General features: G+C 39.9%; 1 protein-coding gene across 2 annotated transcripts; it reads left to right on the forward strand.

Annotated features, from left to right (window-relative positions):
• The first annotated feature begins 4,965 nt into the window (after positions 1–4,965).
• Positions 4,966–12,902, forward strand: ZBTB38 (zinc finger and BTB domain containing 38). 2 transcript variants are annotated; one of them, XM_044670825.1, is made up of 2 exons: positions 4,966–6,944; positions 7,476–12,902. In XM_044670825.1, the coding sequence occupies exons 1-2, from the start codon at positions 4,966–4,968 to the stop codon at positions 9,097–9,099; spliced, it is 3,603 nt and encodes a 1,200-aa protein (XP_044526760.1). In that variant the 3' UTR covers positions 9,100–12,902. The 2 variants fall into 2 exon arrangements, with proteins under 2 accessions (XP_044526760.1, XP_044526761.1); XM_044670826.1 differs by having other exon boundaries at positions 4,966–6,865; positions 7,436–12,902.
• The last annotated feature ends 5,826 nt before the right edge of the window (positions 12,903–18,728 follow it).

Here is an 18,728-nt window from a genome sequence, read left to right on the forward strand (position 1 = left end):
TAAAAAATGTATCATCTCTCCATCATTTTTGGATTTGCTTAAAATTTTTTTACCAACCTCTTTCTCACTTACAAATGTTTTCTCTCTTAATATCCATCTTTTATTCTGAGTTCCAAATTCTTTCCCTTCTTCACCCCTCTCCCACCCATTGAAAAGGCAAGAAATATGACACCTATTATGAAGAAGTCATGCAAAATAACTTTTAAAAAGTTTTATTTGGAACGGCTAATGTCATTGAGGCTAGTGAGAAGCTATGTGAATCTCTAGTTTTACCCAACAGATGTTTCTAAAAAGTTGGGTGAAAATGACGTTTGTGTTAATCATATCTGATTGATCATTGCTCAGCAGCTGCTCCAGTTTTCAACTTTAAGTGACACAGTCCATAATTCAAGTGTCTCCATCACAAAATTACATATGAAAAGGTGCGAGTTCAAGTCCCAGTATTTGTCACTAAATAACTATAAGGATTTGGTCAAGTTACAAGCTCTTTTTTGTCCACCTGCAAATGAAGAAATGCAGAAGCATTTACTAAGTACTAAGCACTGTCTTAATGAATTGGGATATTAGAAAGTCCCTCTGTTCTCCTGAAGTTCACTTTTAAATGGGAGAAGGCAAGATGTGGAGGTTTCAGGCACAAGTCAGATGGAAAGGCCAATTGGTCTTTACAGTGTGAAGGCAAAGCAGATGGAAATGCATCTCATCATTTCTAGGGGAGGCAGCTGGATAGTTCAGTGGATTGAGAGTCAGGCCTAGAGATGGGAGGTCCTAGGTTCAAATCTGACCTCAGACTTTTCCTAGTTCTATGACTATGGGCAAGTCACTTAACTCCCATTGTATCCCTTATTGCTCTTCTGCCTTGGAACCAATATAAGTATTGATTCTAAGACAGAAGGTAAGGACTTAAAAAAAATTTTTTTTCTAATCTACCCTCAGACATAGCCTAGCTATATGACCCTAGACAACTCACTTACCCCCAATTGCCTAGCCCTTATCCCTCTTCTGTCTTAGAGTCAATATTTAATATTTATTCTATGATGGAAGGCAAGGGTTATTTTTTCAAATGTCATTTCCATTTATAAAAAATATATCTGTTCTTGATGTCCAATTATTTGGTAGTACCAAAGACTTGAGTGAAGATGTTTTCTTCAGCTGCAGCTGTGGCTGTGGGAGCTGCAGCATCTGAAGAAGCAATAGACAGATTCCATTTCCACAAAGTTTGGTCCCCTAGATCCATGGTGGCAAACCTATGGCACACATGCCAGAGAGGGCATGCAGAGAGCTCTCTGTGGGTAGATGTGCTGTCGCCCACCAAAGTTTGCTATTACAGAGGCAAAGGGATTCAAGCAGGGCTGCTCCCTCCCCCTCTCCATGTGCCTGATCACATTTTTTCACTTCACTCACCCCTCTGCCCAGCAGCCCAATGGGAGCACTTTCTCCCTCCTTTGTATGGGGCAAGGGGGGGACATTGCAGCACTTGGGACATGGCATGTGGTCTCAGGGAGGCAGGGGTGAGGCATGGCATGCAGTCTCTAAAAGGTTCACCATCACTGCCCTAGATGATGGTTACTGCATCTGTGTTGAAAGCAGTAAAAAGGTCATGAGGAACACTTATTTCTAGGGTTCTTGAGTATAGGGTCATAGGATATTTTAGAACCAGAGTCTAGGGAAGGTTATGGTCAAGGTGGTAGCAATGTTACTCTTATTTTTCTCTCTAGATTCCTTGCCACCTCATCCAGAGGGTACCACTTATCTAGGACCTTAATCATCTGTCTATTGGTAGCAGTTGGTTCAGCAGTTAGAATTAATGATGGTGGCTTCTTCTCATAAAGGTTGCTCCACTACATGATGGTTGTGGGGGTCAGGTGGAAGAAGGGCTGGTTAGTGGTCTCAGGAAGTACTACTTACTATTCCTGAGGTTATTGGATTTATATGTTCATCAGTGGCAGCTGGTTGGTAATTCGTGTTAATGGTAATAGGGAGTCAGAATCTTTCCCCACAAATGTTGTTCCAGTCAATGAGGAAAGAGGCAGAGCTGGTGATCGGGAGTGGGAATGGGTTCTATTTCTAGACTCTTCGACTTAATCTGCCCCATGAATTCTATATAATGCACAAAGCTGAAAATATGAGTTTAAAAAGACTCCTCTCACAATTCTCTTCTGGAAAAAGGGATGGGGCCAGATGATCTCTAAGATTCTTTCCATCTCTAACATTTTACCTGTGAATACTTTATGTGTACCAGGAGATTACATGTGTAAAAACCTGAGAGCAAATACTCATAAAAGTAAAAGAAAATCATTTTTTTAAACAAGAAAAACAGTGGTGATAAAGCATCTCTCAATTTTGATTTTCCTTGAAGCAGACACACTTGCATAAAATCCTTTGGGTTGTTTTTGTTTTGTTTTAGTGGGGTTTTTAAGCCCTCAAATGCTTGGTTTTTAGTCTTAGTGTTTCCTCATACCATCTGACTTTTTAAAATAGAGTGTTAGAATTATTATTAGCAAATATTGGTAGGCTGGCACCTTGGAGAAGGACACCATTAAAGATGGGTTTGGGAATTTTATCTACAACTTCCACTTCTTTTTCAATGTTTTAATTTAAGCTCCTTGAAATCAGGGACAATATTTTGCTTCTTTTTGTAAACCCAGTGATTAGCATAGTGCTTGGTAGATAGTAAGCACTTAATGTTTGTTGAATGAATGCATGGGCTCCAATAATGGGACTGATTAACTTCAAGCTACCTAAAAGCAAGGATTACTTGTCATCATTCATATCGTTATCCCCATAATACCTAACACTGTATCTTGGACATAGTAGGCATTCACTAAATGAATACATGAGTGAATGAATGAAAGAAAGAAAAATCTGAATTCTAGTAACTGAAATTTGACCCTAATACATGTAGTTCTATATTGATTTATGTAAAGGTATGGCCAGAGATTCAGCTTTTTAATCTCTGTATTATAACTAGCATAAAACATTTGTTATTGTTTATTACTTCTATATTTTCAACTCTTTTCTGCCAACTCTGTCAATGAAAGCTTCTCCTTAGTGATCAATGTTACTAGAATTCTTAAAAGATCCCCAATTGCCACAAAAAGATAGAATCTAAAGAAGGGTACAATATTTGCTTTATCCAATGGCAGGAAGGATTTTATTTTTATTTTTCATAAGGACCAGTTAGTCCTAGGAAAGATTACCTTTTTAGCTGTTTCCTATTCTATGGACAATGGATAATTCAGAAATTTTCTAGTTTGGAAAAATATTACAACAGGTTAAACTGATCTTTTAGGGCAAATTCACACACACACACACACACACACACACACACACACACACACACTGCTGATGCAACAGTATGAAAACTAATCCACTAAAGAAGCTTCCTAAAATTGCACACAGTAAGTCTAATAATCCTGATGCTCAGTGATTACACTTTTGGATGGAAAGGAAGGATAGAGTCTGATATTTAATCATTAACAGTTGTTTAATGTTGGTGATGGAATACCATTGTGCTATAAGAAATGATAAGCAAGATGATTTCAGGAAAAACTGGAAAGCTGCAGGAATTGATGCAGAGTGATATAAACAGAACTAGGAAACACAGTGCACAATGCCAGAAATATTATATGATGATCAATTGTGAAAACTCAGCTGCACACAAAATACGATGATCTGGGACAATTCTAAAAGACTGATGATGGGGAATGCTATCCACCTCCAGAGAAAGAACTGTTGGAGCCAGATGGATGTGAAATCAATGCAGACTATCTTTCACATCAGTGTATTTATGGTTTTATTTGGGGCGTTTTGATTTTGCATGAGTTGTATGAGTTTTACAACAATAACCAATATGGAAGTGTGTTTTGCATGTTAATAAAAATAAAAATGTTTTAAATTGCTTAAGAAATATGGACAGGGAACAGCTAGGTGGCTCTGTGAATTGAGAGCCAGGCCTATAGATGGGAAGTCTTGGGTTCAGGTCCAACCTTCGACACTTCCTAGTTGTGTGACCTTGGGCAAGTCACTTAACCCCCATTGCCTAGCCCTTACTGCTCTTCTGCCTTAGAACCAATTCACAGTATTGATTCTGAGATGGAGAGTATGGTGTTTTTTTTCCAGATAAGAAAAGAAAAAAACTATGGACTAGGGAAGCTTTGCTTTCAGTATTGATTGAATCTCTGAGATCACCAGCAAAATGAGAGTAATCAAAGGCAGTTAAACAGCAATGTGAATAAAGTGAACATGGAAAGACCATGAAACCCTGGTCAAATAAAGTGATCATTATTAGTTAACAATACTTCCCTCCTTTCTGTCAACAACTCATAACTTGGTTTAGGGTTTTTTCTTTTTCTTTTTCTTTTTTGTTTTAGCTAACATTTACATATCATTTATTACGTGCTAAGCATTTACAGTTATTGTCTCATTTGATCCTGGCCTACCTTTGAAGGAAGTGCTTTTATAATCTCATTTTATAGATGAGGAAATTGAGGCACATGGAGTTTAAGTGACTTGACCAAGGTCACATAGCTAAGAAGTATCTGAGGGTAGATTTTAACTCAGGTCTTCATGACTCCAGGTCTGGCACTCTATCCACTGTACCATTTATCTACCTCTGAACAATATAGTAACCCTTTTTTTTTTTAATTTTAAACGCTTAACTTCTGTGTATTGACCCATAGGTGAAAGATTGGTAAGGGTAGGCAATGGGGGTCAAGTGACTTGCCCAGGGTCACACAGCTGGGAAGTATCTGAGGCCAGATTTGAACCTAGGACCTCCTGTCTCTAGGCCTGACTCTCAATCCACTGAGCTACCCAGCTGCCCCCGTAACACTTTTTAAAAAGGAAAATTAATACAGATTTTTAAAACTCTAAATTTTCACTGGTATTTTCTGGGCGAAAGAGTATTTTCAGAGTAAATGACTCAAAAACATTCTGGTCACCATTTTCCTTCTTTTTTTGTTCTAGATGACAGTCATGTCCCATTCAAAGGATCTCAAGGACGACTTTCACAGTGACACAGTCCTCTCCATCTTAAACGAACAACGAATTCGGGGTATCTTATGTGATGTCACTATCATTGTGGAGGACACTAAATTTAAAGCTCATAGCAATGTCCTGGCAGCTTCAAGCCTTTATTTCAAAAATCTATTTTGGAGCCGTACTATCTGCATTTCCAGTCATGTCCTGGAGTTAGATGACCTCAAGGCTGAAGTGTTTACTGAAATCCTTAATTATATCTACAGTTCCACAGTTGTTGTTAAGAGACAGGAAACAGTAACTGATCTTGCAGCTGCAGGAAAAAAGCTGGGAATATCATTTCTGGAAGATCTTACAGATAGCAATTTCTCAAACTCTCCAGGTCCCTATGTATTTTGCATAACAGAGAAGGGTGTCGTTAAAGAAGAAAAAAATGAAAAACGATCTGAAGAACCAGCCATTGCCAATGGACCAAGGATCACAAATGCATTTTCCATTTTTGAAACCGAAAATAATAATAGTATGTTTTCTCCCCTGGACTTGAGGGCGAGTTTCAAAAAGGTCTCAGACTCAATGAGGACATCCAGCTTTGGCCTAGAAAGGAACGACGTCTGCAGCGAGGCTGAACCTGTCAGGACACTAGCTGAACATTCCTACGCCGTTCCGTCGGCGGCCGACGCTTTTCAAGGACGTCCTTTGTATGAGTGTGCCGCCAGTTCACCTTATACACCAAGTGAAGAAAATTCCGATGAGGTTCCAGCAAATACACAAACCTGTAGGCCAAAGACACCCCCGAGGCCTCAAGGTCCCAGTTTAGCAGTGGCAAAAATACCACCCCCAAAAGGAACCAGTACAGAGGTTCATCCAGAAAAAAGTCCCAATCCAGCCACTGCTTCTGCTTCAGATTCTCAAAAGAGTCAAGAAGACAACCACTTTTCTAAGGAAGATGAAAACCCACCTGCTAACATTCCTGAATCCATAGCCCCAGTCCTCCCTCCTCCTGTTTACAATTGCACTTTTTGCTCCAAATCATTTGAAAATGGAGCTTTATTGGAGTCCCACTTGCAGCTCCACACAAAGCCCCCAGAAGCTTTCATGTGCAAATACTGCGATAAACAATTTACCACCTCCAACAGGTTGGACAAGCATGAGCAGACCTGTATGAACTCACACCGTCTCCCCGTTCCCGTGGGAAATGAGCAGAGCTTTTCATCTCCAGATGGAAAAATGGAAAGTTCCTACAAGAGTTCTGACATGCTGTCATCCGAGAATAAGGCAGGCGAACCTTCGGGCACCAGCCGGACCTTGCCAGAAGTAGAGCACACGGTGAAGGTGGTGGATGGGCAGATACTCTACACATGTATCGTGTGCAAGCGTAGTTATGTCACTCTGTCAAGCCTCCGAAGACACGCCAACGTCCACTCGTGGAGGAGAACCTACCCTTGTCACTACTGCAGCAAAGTGTTTGCTTTGGCAGAGTATAGGACCAGGCACGAAATCTGGCACACGGGAGAGAGGAGGTATCAGTGCATCTTCTGCCTGGAGACTTTCATGACCTACTATATCCTCAAAAACCATCAGAAATCCTTCCATGCAATCGACCATCGCCTTCCCGTGAATAAGAAGACGGCAAACGGAGGTCTGAAGCCCAGTATCTACCCTTACAAGCTTTACAGACTGCTGCCTATGAAATGCAAAAGGGCTCCCTATAAGAGCTATAGAAGTTCTTCCTATGAAAATCCACAAGAAAATAGGCAAACTGGTGAGGCTGCTCCTAGTTCCTGCATTATTAAGAATCCACGAAGCTCTGAACTGCCCATTTTAACTTTCCAAGACAATGTGAATATGCTGTCAAATAGCCCGGCCATTTTACCCAATGTCCCTGTCAGCAAAGAAGCCCACAAGGCTACAGATCCTCCCAATGGGGTCCCTTGGGGAGGAGGAGGAGGAGGAGGAGGAGGAGGAGGAGGGGAGGGAAGAGGAGGAGAAGGAGGAGGAGGAGAAGGAGGAGGAGGAGGAGAAGGAGGAGGAGGAGGAGAAGGAGGAGGAGGGCTGCTGAGCCCTGTTAAAAATAACTTTATTCCTGTTGAGAAACCAGTTCCCTCAGGAGGAAAAAGTCTCACTTCTGGCTCCCAGGGAGGTGACGTGACAATTCCATCTTACAGTAACGTCAGTGAAAATGCCACATCGGTCATCAGCTATAGCAGCTCAGCCCCATCTGTCATTGTGCACAGCAGCCGGGTTTCGTCAGTGATAATGCACAGTAACGCAGTCGCTGCCATGACGAGCAGTAACGCCATCACTTCCAACATCACCGTTAACCAGTCCCCAANTGTGTCTTTCTATGGTGCCAGCAGGAGAAAATCAAGTGATTAATCCATGTATTTATTTGAGTGAGATAATAAACAGATTTTTTAAAAGCCTCTTAGAAAGAGTGTAAAAGGAGAAGGAGGAGGAGGAGAAGGAGGAGGAGGAGGAGAAGGAGGAGGAGGAGGAGAAGGAGGAGGAGGGCTGCTGAGCCCTGTTAAAAATAACTTTATTCCTGTTGAGAAACCAGTTCCCTCAGGAGGAAAAAGTCTCACTTCTGGCTCCCAGGGAGGTGACGTGACAATTCCATCTTACAGTAACGTCAGTGAAAATGCCACATCGGTCATCAGCTATAGCAGCTCAGCCCCATCTGTCATTGTGCACAGCAGCCGGGTTTCGTCAGTGATAATGCACAGTAACGCAGTCGCTGCCATGACGAGCAGTAACGCCATCACTTCCAACATCACCGTTAACCAGTCCCCAAGAGATGACAGTAAGCATGCTGAGAATTTGGGCAAAATCCCCAACAAGGTCAAAAGCATTAAGGAGAAGAAGAAAAGTGTGCCCTACAACAGGGGAGAAACGTTCGAGGAGGCAAAGTATGCCACCAGCTCTGGAGGTCCTTTGAGTAAAACCACGAGTGTTATTGAGGAAACCAGTAAAACTGAAACGTATATTGCGAAACCTGCCTTGCCTGGAACGTCAACCAACAGTAATGTAGCACCTCTCTGCCAGATAACAGTAAAAATTGGGAATGAGGCTATTGTGAAAAGACACATTTTGGGGTCCAAACTATTTTATAAAAGGGGAAGACGATCCAAGCATGAAACTCAGGAGGAGAGTTTGCCACAAGAAAATGATATGGAAAAAAAAGAGAGCAGCAGCCCAACCAGGTTGAGTCGTTCTGAATGTGTGGAAATGAGTGAAATGTTTGATGAAGGGAGCGACCAGGATTCCACAGACAAGCCTTGGCGTCCGTACTACAATTATAAACCCAAGAAGAAATCCAAACAATTAAAGAAAATGAAGAAAGTCAAGTGGAAGAAAAGACATGGAAACAGGAGCCCAAGCAGTGAATTCACAAACTCCAGTGACATAGACTGCTCCATTAAAAGAAGCCCAAAGGAAAAGATCACTGAAGGAGAAGATAATAAAGAGATGCCCAGCCTTCACTGCGAACTTTGTATTGGGGATAAAGGATCTACCGAAGGACATCAAGGGCAGACCCACTGGCATCATAACACGTCCAAGTCTCATGTTTGTGAACTATGCCAAAAACAGTTCCAGAGCCCCTCCACCCTCAAAATGCATATGAGATGTCACACTGGAGAGAAGCCTTACGCTTGCAAAACATGTGGAAGGTGTTTTTCAGTTCAAGGGAACTTACAGAAACACGAACGCATTCATCTCGGAGTCAAAGAATTCGTCTGTCAGTATTGTAGCAAGGCATTCACTTTAAACGAAACCCTCAAAATCCACGAAAGAATTCACACTGGTGAAAAACGTTATCGTTGTCAATTCTGTTTGCAGAGCTTTCTGTATCTGTCCACCAAAAGGAATCACGAGCAGAAGCATATCCACGAGCATAATGGGAAGGGTTATGCTTGCTTTCAGTGCCCTAAAATCTGCAAAACAGCAGCTGCCCTGGGGATGCACCAAAAGAAACATTTATTCAAAAGTCCCAATCAACCAGAGAAAAAAGAGGGTGGGGGCAATGAAATCCCTAAGTCCTTGGAGAATCAACCCTTCACTGACTCAGGTGGAAACAAGATGAAGGAAACTCTACAAACTATGCCCGAAGATGTTTTCCTTTGATTGACAGTGGTGGGAAAACCACTAGAATGATATGATATTTTTTTCTTTTTAGGTATCAGACATCATTGGGTGAAGTATAAAGGAAATTCAAATTTGTGTAAGTTCCTGAAACATGACACTTTTCCTTCCTATTCATAGGTTTCAGCATTAACTACAAAAGCAAAACACACCAAAACATTCAAACCGAGGCTTCATATATATTCCCCAATATAATGTGAGGGTAAATGAGATTCTTAACTACAATATTTCTGCCAGTGGTACTTTGTAATTTAAAAAGAAAAAGAATCAGCCAGACACTCTTTTGGTGGAGTGTTGTTAGGAGCTGCCAAACTGGCTGGGAAATACTGAACTTTAATCACTTTGAAGAAAATAAGAGTTCAGATGCCATAAGAATGTCAACTTCACCAGTGTGTTAAAAGGTGAATGAAACTCATCATCGACTCTTTTCCCCCATCCAATTTTAATACCGTTAAAATTTTCAAAGGATAAACTTTGGATATTATATGAAACTCTACATGGTTGGGGAAAAATTGTGAGATGAGTAACCTAAAGAAGGCATTCATCTTCCTTTCTTGTAAAACAAACCTTGTAAAAAATAACACAAACCCCATAGTTTTATACTGTCCATGTTTGGTTAGAAAATGAAAGTGATGAAGGGAAAGTAGGTCTACAAATGAGAATTTGGGAAAAATTCATAAAGGGTATTTTCAGTATGGCCAAACACCTAACTTAAGAACACAGTGCGTGCTACTGGATGACATTGTTCTCTTGAAGTTATTGCTGATCAACTATGGGGATCTTGACATCGGTGGTCTATTTGGTATCCCCACCCAAACATCTTTTTACCACACCACTAAATATACCAGCAGTTACTTAAACTGTATATTACTTCAGGATAGCTTCATAACAGCTCATCTCACCTCTGAGAATGAAGAAGGGTCAAATTTGGCTGAACATATCTGCAGTCTTCCAGGCACCATTCAAATCTCAGAAGGCTACCATTTCAAGGCAGGCCCAACCAAATGAAATGTGTCTTACCCAGCTCCACTGGGCAAGTAACTGAAATGCTTGAGAAAGGTAAGCTTATGTAGTAAACTGTCAAGCTTTTGATTATGCCTCAATGCCCAAACCCTACCACCAAGGGCCATCTTGTGGAAAGACTGGGTAGTCCACACAAGTTATCATGCAAGAGTGAGATACTTAGGGAAACCTGGAATTTCCATCTCCAGGAGGTTGTTGGCCTGAGGGAGTGAAGCTCTTAGTCTCTTAAATCCAAACGTTAGCACTATTTGACTTCTGGACTCTGTATAAAGGTGGGATGTTGAATGAGTAAAGAGGCTTTCTACTCCCTTACTTATCTGACTCCTGTGAAATTAGACTACCATGCTAGATGCCTCTTTTCATTCTTAGATACCTTACCAGAGACCTCTATACATCCCCTAATATCATTTCCAGCTGACAAGCGCCCTTAACGTTTTCCCCCCCAAAACTGACTCGCTGCTGCCTGTGGTTGTCAGATTAAAGAAGTTCACGTTGTTTCTTCCCCAGAAGGGGTAGGAGCCATGATTCTGACTTTCTGCACTTGCCAGAGAGAGATTGGGTGCATTCCTGACCTGTCCCCTCACATTAAAGCAACTTCTGGAAGCTACCCATCAAGAGCTCAAGGGTTGCCCTGCAGTCCCTGAAACCAATTCGGAATGCATAGCGCCCTCCAACGTGATATCTTGTGTCGTCGCTCTACAGGAGTATCTCCCATCATGCTATTCTGAAGTCTTTATGAAAAGGACTTTTGTTACATTGGATGAGCAAGGCTGCACCTTAAAAATCCAGAAAAGGACGGGATGGAAGCTGACCTTTAATTTTGTAGTGCTTTGCTATTAAATAACCACAATACTGCAGCCTCAATAACCTCCTGTCTCCATTTTCACTTTCATACAGTATTATAAAGGGCAAAAAACAAGTGAATTTACATGTTCTTTTTATACATAACATACCTGCACTAATCATTTACTTTGGGTTTTGTTTAAAAAGTTTTGTAAGAGTCAGACAGGGCTAAAAAGTCTTTGTTGAAATAATACCTACAGTATTGAATAGTTAATCCTGTGGTCCACTGATTCATGCTACCCTAGATGAGGGCTATGTGTCCAGGAGAAGTATTTTATTTCATTAGTTCCTTTGGCTTCAGACAATGCAAGTTGTGAAGTCACTATTATCAGTAGTGAATTCTTCCAGTCTGCACATGTGGGATGTTTTCTAAGTGGACTTGTACGCTGATAATTCTAGACCAAAGTAAATATGGCAGAATATTTATACATGAAAAGATAATTTTACAAATATTTTCTATAATTGTATCATTCGTAAAAAAAAAATAAAAATAAAAATGCTGATAGCTTGTGTTCGTTTTGGGGGAGGGTTGTATATTTTGATTAAAAAACAAAACCAAAAAAAAAAACCCTTGACTTTGTAATTCTGTATATCCTATACAGTTTCTAGCAGAGCAGTTTTAAGACAGCATCTTAATGTTTATAGTCAATTGTGGAAAATTTATTCTAAGTCCTATGTTTAACGTAATGAGTCAAGTACTGATGACCAAACTAGAACTGAAGTAAATGTAATCAATGAATCTATCGTATGCTTTACATGATAGAATGTCACTTGAGATGTTATAGCATCTGTATTTTGTTTAGAAAATATTATTAAATGCAGATGTAAAGAGTTGGAAAAAGTCTAATTTTATTTTTAGAAAGAATGAATATAAATTTGGTTTTGCTTGATTAAAAACTGGCTTATTCTTTTTTCTAGTCTCTTTTCAAATATCTGAAATGGTAATTCTCTTATACCAGCAGGCACTGTACTTTTACAGACTGATGTTGAACATTGGACTTGCCTGCTGTATTTTTGTTTCTTTGTTTGTTCATACACAGTGAAATAGCAACACGGCAGTGACCTTCCAGTCTAGGACTAAGGAAGAACATGGCATCTTTAGAAGGTGGCATCATGAAAGACAGAATATTCTTTTGGCTAATCTCAAAGGATGGCCCATTGCACAGAGGTGTTTGATAATTGTTGGAATGAATGAATGAATAAATGAAGATGCTAATACATGATTATTATTAAGTTAGTGTTTATGTTGATGGGGGAGGTGGGGGAAGCATGTCAAAGCACTGTCATTCTACTTTGCCTGACTCATCAGTGACTTTAAACAGTTCACTAGATGACAGTACATGATTTCTTAATTGCACTCATCTTCCATATTTGAATCAGACCTAACAAATCAATTATAAAGTTTTTCTGAACTCTCTATTCATATATGAAAAATTTACAAACTATTTCAACAAATGCATCATCTGTTAAAAAGAAAACCAAACATTGTCAATATTTCTTTAATCATTTTGAAAGTTTTTTTAAAAATCATTCTGAAATTTTTATTCCTTCTGCCAGTCTTCCTTTTCTCCTTCATAGATAATGACCCATGACAGTTCCACTTCCTACATCTCAATAACTGTAAAAGCGTGGAAGGACGTTGAACAATTCATCTCCTTCATTTTCTTTCATATCTGAAAGTCCCTCTCCTCCAGCTATTCTGACTGTCTGCATTGCCTTCCTTTCAGAGGAGGGGTTGTCCTTGGCCAAATTCCTGGGCCAAGTAGAGCAATGGATAAGTCCATTGACTTGCTGTGCATTTATTTGATCAAAAGAGATTTAAACACTAAAGGAAAAACTTGTTCTTACACCAGTGTGGTATTTGTGATACATAAAAAGTTTGACATCAAGGTCTATTTAATAAATGACTTTTTTCTGAAGCACCATATAATGCTTTACATTTTTTGCAGCACCATGAGAATTTCAAAGCACTTAATGTGTTGGGGTAAGATGGGATGGAAATAGATCCATTTTTCATTGGTATACATAATTTCCCACTAGGCAACTCTCTCTACCAATGCTAATTTGGTACCTTCTCTATAATATCTATTCTTAGAAAGTTGACTAGAGGTTAAATTGCTTACCGAGGGTCACACAGCCAATACCTCTGATGTGAGACTTGAACTCAGGTTGACCTGACTCCAAGGACAGCTTTCTAGCCATTCAGTGACAAGACCTCAATCATGGATTTAAATAATTTTGGAAAATGTCCAATTAGTTCTCTTCCTTCTGAAGTCTTACTTCCATGCTCTGCAGTGATGTGGAAATGGCAAGCCTGGATGTTCAAATGCTCAAATTCAAGGTTAACAAGACCTGGAAGGGCTGGGGATGTCCATGGATCCCAAGTCCTGCCAGGTCCTGTTAACCTTGAAAGGATTTGAATCCAGGTCTATTGACAAAATTTTTGTGGCAGACCTAGAAAGGTGCTTGCTCTTATCAGTTTTAAGCACAGGCCTTTAGTACTTTTCTCTTTATCTAGTGACCATGAGCAAGTTTTTTAAGCTCTCAGGCAACTCTCCACCTATAAGTTTCATAAGAGTTGCAATTAACTTGGGTAAAGGGATTTTCCATAGCAGGAGTTCCATACACGTCAAGAAGGAAATGAAAAATGTACAGAAGAGAAAAGAGATGAAAGTGTTCACATTTCTTTAACATTTTAAGAATTTAAGAATTATAAAGCACTTTCTCCTCAGAGAGGTTAAGTGATTTGCCTTCAGTCATACATCTAGGAAGAAGAGTAGGAAGTTGACATTTGTCCTGACTATACATCACTGTCTGTACCTCACCACAATGACCCAAACTTCCCACCCAGAAAGTTGGTACTGAGCAACAGCCCAGGGGATGGCTCTTGACCTCCTGGCTAAGTGGATACTTATGTGGCCAACTATGTTTGGGGGCATGAAAAGCCACTATCATGCACAACCCATTCCTTCTCAAGTCCTAGAACTGAGCAGATCTGGCTTTGTCTTGGGGAAAATAACCTGTTTTCCAAGAGCGATGAAGGCTGGTGGCTGCTCCCAGAATCTCTTTTCTAATGCCCACCTTTAACAATTCAAGATGTCTCTTCAGATCCTAGGGCCAGTTCACCTTGGACATCTTTGTTTGATTTTACCAAAAGCCCATTTTCACAAATTTACTTTAGTATTATTGATGTTATTGCCATTCAGTCATGCCCCACTCTTCATGACTCTATGGAACATCCTGGCAAAGATGAGTGGTTTGCCATTTCCTTCAGTGGATGAAGGCAAACAGAGGTTAAGTGACTTGCCCAGTGACACAGCTAATAAAGTTTCTGAGGCTGGATTTGAACTCAAATCTTTCTGACTCTATACCCAGTTCTCTCTCCACTGATCCACCTAGCTGCCTCCCAAGATTGTTGATAGCTGTTTAAAAGGACTTTATACACCATACAGACTAAGAGTTCTTTTCATCTCATGGGCTGTCTAACAGTTTGGTGATACTTATAAATATTATAATATTATATTACAAATGTTATAAATAATATAAGCTGCATATAAAGGAAACCCCTTATATTTAAATATATACATATATATGTATATATATTTTTTAAAGCAAGTTCATGGACTCCAGGTTAATAATCTCTCATCCTGTCCTCCAGGAAGTCACTAGATAATTTAGGGGATGGAGCACTGGCTTTAAAGTCATGAAGACCTGAATTTGAATACTTCCTTACTTGTCCTTGGGCAAATCATTTAACCTATCTCTACCTCAGTATCCTCTTCTGTAAAAGGGAAATATTAATAGCATTTAAGTCATGGGCTTCCTACAAGGATCAAATGAAATGCTATACATAAAGCATTTTTTAAACCTTCAGGTGCTATATAAATATTAAGTATTATTATTTTACAGATGAAGAAACTGAGGCACACGGGGCAATATTATTTGGTTAGGGTTACACAGTAAGTAGTGGAGGGCAACTAGAGGGCACAATGGATATAGCACTGGGCCTGGAGTCAGGAAGACTCATCTTCATGAGTTCAAATCTGATCTCAGACATACATTAGTTGTATGACTCTGGGCAAGTCATTTCATCCTTTTTGGCTCAGTTTCCTCATTTGTAAAATGAGTTGGAGAAGAAAATAGCAAAGCATTCCAGTATCTCTGTCAAGAAAACCCCAAATGAGGTCAGGAAGAATTGGACATGGCTGAAATAACTCCGGAACAACACACATTAAGTAAGAGAATCTGAGTTTGAACTCTGGTTCTTCTACTCTAAATCCAATGCCCTTTCCATTACCCAGCTTTGCAGTGGGAGTTCAAGGATGAGGGGCAGAGTCAGAAAATGTTCTCTTTGTAGCAATGACTTCTAAGTAATGATTTCTTTGTTGGCCTAGATATGCTAAAGACTCAGAACTTAGATTATCCCCTACTTTGTGTTATTCCATGTAATGAAATCTCTCAACCACTGACCCACAAATTGGAACCCTCAATTTGCAATCCTGACTTTACTTTCAGAGCTGGGAGCTGAATAGAAAAGCAAACTTATACCATGGAGTACATTTTTAAAAAGTAAACATCTAGATCCCTTCTAGAGTGAATGTTCATTCAGATCTGCCCAACCTGGCCCACCTTCAACATCCATGAATTATCCATTCATGGAGAGAACAGCCACATAGGACCCTGTCGTTCACTGCAGAAGCAGATTCAATCATGTTTCATGAATCTTCCCTTTCTGTTACTCCTTTTGAAACTTTAGTAAACACAGGATGTCAGTGGCAGCTGGGTGGCTCAGTGGGTTGAGAACCAGACCCAGAGATGGGAGGTCCTGGGTTCAAATGCAGCATCAAACACTTCCTACCTGTATGACCCTGGGCAAGTCACTTAATCCCCTTTGTCTGGCTTTTATTTCTCTTCTTTCTGGGAACCAATATACTGTTTTGATTCTAAAACACAAAATAAGGGTTTTAAACAAATAAATAAATATATAGTGTCCCCATCTCTTAGTGCAATTTTAAGCTTCCCTAATTTAAATAAGCTTCTTGCCATCATTACCAGTTTGTTCGGTTTGACAGTTTCTACCAGTAGCAGTGGACTTGGTGGTAGAGACAAATGCATCTGTGCATGCATGAATGTGTTTAGTCTGCTAGATGAGCATTTCAGGAATTCACTGCATCATAAAATGAGGAGGTAAGTGCACTTACCACAGTTAAGAAATCAAACTAATGCATTTAGGAAAGGTAGACAAGGACTGAAAAGAGATGGGGTGTCTGATGGATTTTCTTTCTGCCAGAAGTATCCACTCACCAAAAGCTGCCATTTTATCATTCCAGAACTTATAGTACTTTGTAGCCTAACAATACCTTGTGGAATCTTAGACAAAAACTTCCAGAAAGGTCCCCTTAATCCCTCATTCATGGCAAAATAATTAGATAAAAAAAAAGGGCTTGTGTAACCCCCCTCCAAATCACTTTAGCTTCCTTGTCTATAAGTCATCCAGTTCAGATATCCTCCTAAAGTTCCTTCTAGGTCTCGGTTTAGGAAACTTTGATCTAAGATGATTATTTGTTGCCAAGTTCTTGGCAGTGGTGGCCTCCGGTGTGCCATGTCAGATCACCACCCACGAGGCATAGAGATAATGGATTCTGTTTTGTCTGCTGGGCTTTCCCTGCAGAATGGAACTGCAGTCCTAGGGTTTCCCAAAAGTCTTAGGACAGTTTTAAGCTATTAGTGCTCTTTGAAGCTATGAAAACTAAAAATGCACCAAGACTTTTGGAATCCCCCATTGAACCCGCTAAGCATCAATATCTCTTTGCTCGATGTAAATGCAAATGCCCTAATGGTTTATTAAAGCTGTCTGCATGACATATTAGAACTACAAAAAGAGAAAGTACTCTTTGAAAATGTCACCTTTGTGTTTCTGTTTTGTTTTTGGTAGTCAAGGACAACAGCATGTTTGTAGCGAGAGGTCTTTGGTACAACCTGCTGGTTTACCAGGATAAATAAATAATGTCTCACATTTATATATTGATTTAAGGTTCACAAAGTGCTTTTCCTCACAATGATGTTGTTAGAGGAGTGCAAATATTGTCACTCCCATTTTATAGGTGAGGAAACTGAGGCTGAACAATTCATAGTCCTTTATAGTTGATGCTGAGAGCCTGGAAGGGCAGTCTCAAGGGAGCAGGGTGATGGAGTACTGGCATTAGTAAGAAATAATTGCCATGGCTAAATATGAAAAAGGGCAGCTGGAAGCAATGGATAGAATATCAGGCTTTGAGTTCCAATCTGACCCCAGACACTTAATAACTGTGACCCTAAGTGTTCAAGTCATTTAACCTATGTTTGCCTTAATTTCTTCATCTATAAAATAGGGATAAGAATAGCATCCGTCTTGCACATTGTTCAAGGTATGGCCAAGTATAATAAAGATATTCAGGAGAGATTTGGAGTAAAAACATTAGATTTTATTTTGGGTATGTTGAGTTTGAGCTGCCCATGGGACATCTGGCTTAGAATCCTCAATGAGCACTTGAAGATGTGGGATTAGAACTCAGAAGAAAGACCAGACTAGGTGTGTAGATTTGGAAAATGTATACATATTTCAGGGGGACGATAAGGTGTTCTATTTTGGACATATTTAATTTGCAATGTCCAGGAGTCAGTTGGTGATGGCATACTGGAGGTCAGAAGAGAGGTTAGGGCTGAAAAACTAGATCTAAGAATCATTGGCAGAGAGGTGATCGTTGAATCTGTGGCAGCTGATGAAGTCACTATGATATAGGGAAAAGAGAGGAGGACAGAGCACTGGGGAACACTCAAAATTAGTAGGCATGACAAGTATGAAAATGTAGGCAAGAAGACTGAGGACTAGCCAGGGAGAAGAAGAACCAGGAGATAGGATCACAAAAAGCCAGAAAGGAGAGGACATCCAGAAAGAGAGTCATAGTGTCAAAGTTTGAAGAGAGATCACGGAGGATAAGAACTGAGGAATCAAAAGATCATTGGTAATTTAGAGAGTAGAAGTTCTAGCTTAATATGGAGATCAGAAGCAAGATTGCAGTGGGTTTGGAAGAGGAGAAGAAGAGAGGAAGTGGCATTTCGAATTTTCAGAAAGTACTAACATGCTCGTATAAAGCTTTATCATTTTAAGAGTGGACCCAGACCTCTTTCAATTGTGGGATCCCCTAAAAATTACCCAAAGTGCAAGGCACATTTTTGGGCTAACATAGACTCAATCATAGCTCACAAGACCCCCTTACCCCAATTTTCTTTCTTTTTTTTAAACTCTTACTTTCCATCTTAGAATCAATATTGGTTATTGGCAGTAAGGTCTAGAGTAGACAATGGAGGTTAAGTGATTTACCCAAGCTAAGAAGTACCTGTGGTCAGATTTGAACCCAGGATCTCCCATCTCTAGCCCTGGCTCTCAACCCACTGAGCCACCTCACTGTACCCCACCGCACACACTCAATTTTTTTAACCAGTCCAACAAGAGGCACATTTATTTAAAATCATGTGACAATTCATTTAAACATTATAGCAAAATAAATGATAAAAATTATCCTTATACAAAGAGAGAATCTCTCACAGAGCCCTTTAGTAAGATGGGAGAGGAAACATGAAGAGGGAAATATTTGAGGGAACCCACCTACATGAAGAGAGTCTGTCAGGATAACATCTGATATATACTAAAAATTTAATAAACGCTTCTTGATTGAAGTACAACCATGGCAACCCAAGCTTCT

Source organism: Gracilinanus agilis, chromosome 3 (genome assembly GCF_016433145.1).
Source record: "Gracilinanus agilis isolate LMUSP501 chromosome 3, AgileGrace, whole genome shotgun sequence".
Classification (NCBI taxonomy): domain Eukaryota; kingdom Metazoa; phylum Chordata; class Mammalia; order Didelphimorphia; family Didelphidae; genus Gracilinanus; species Gracilinanus agilis.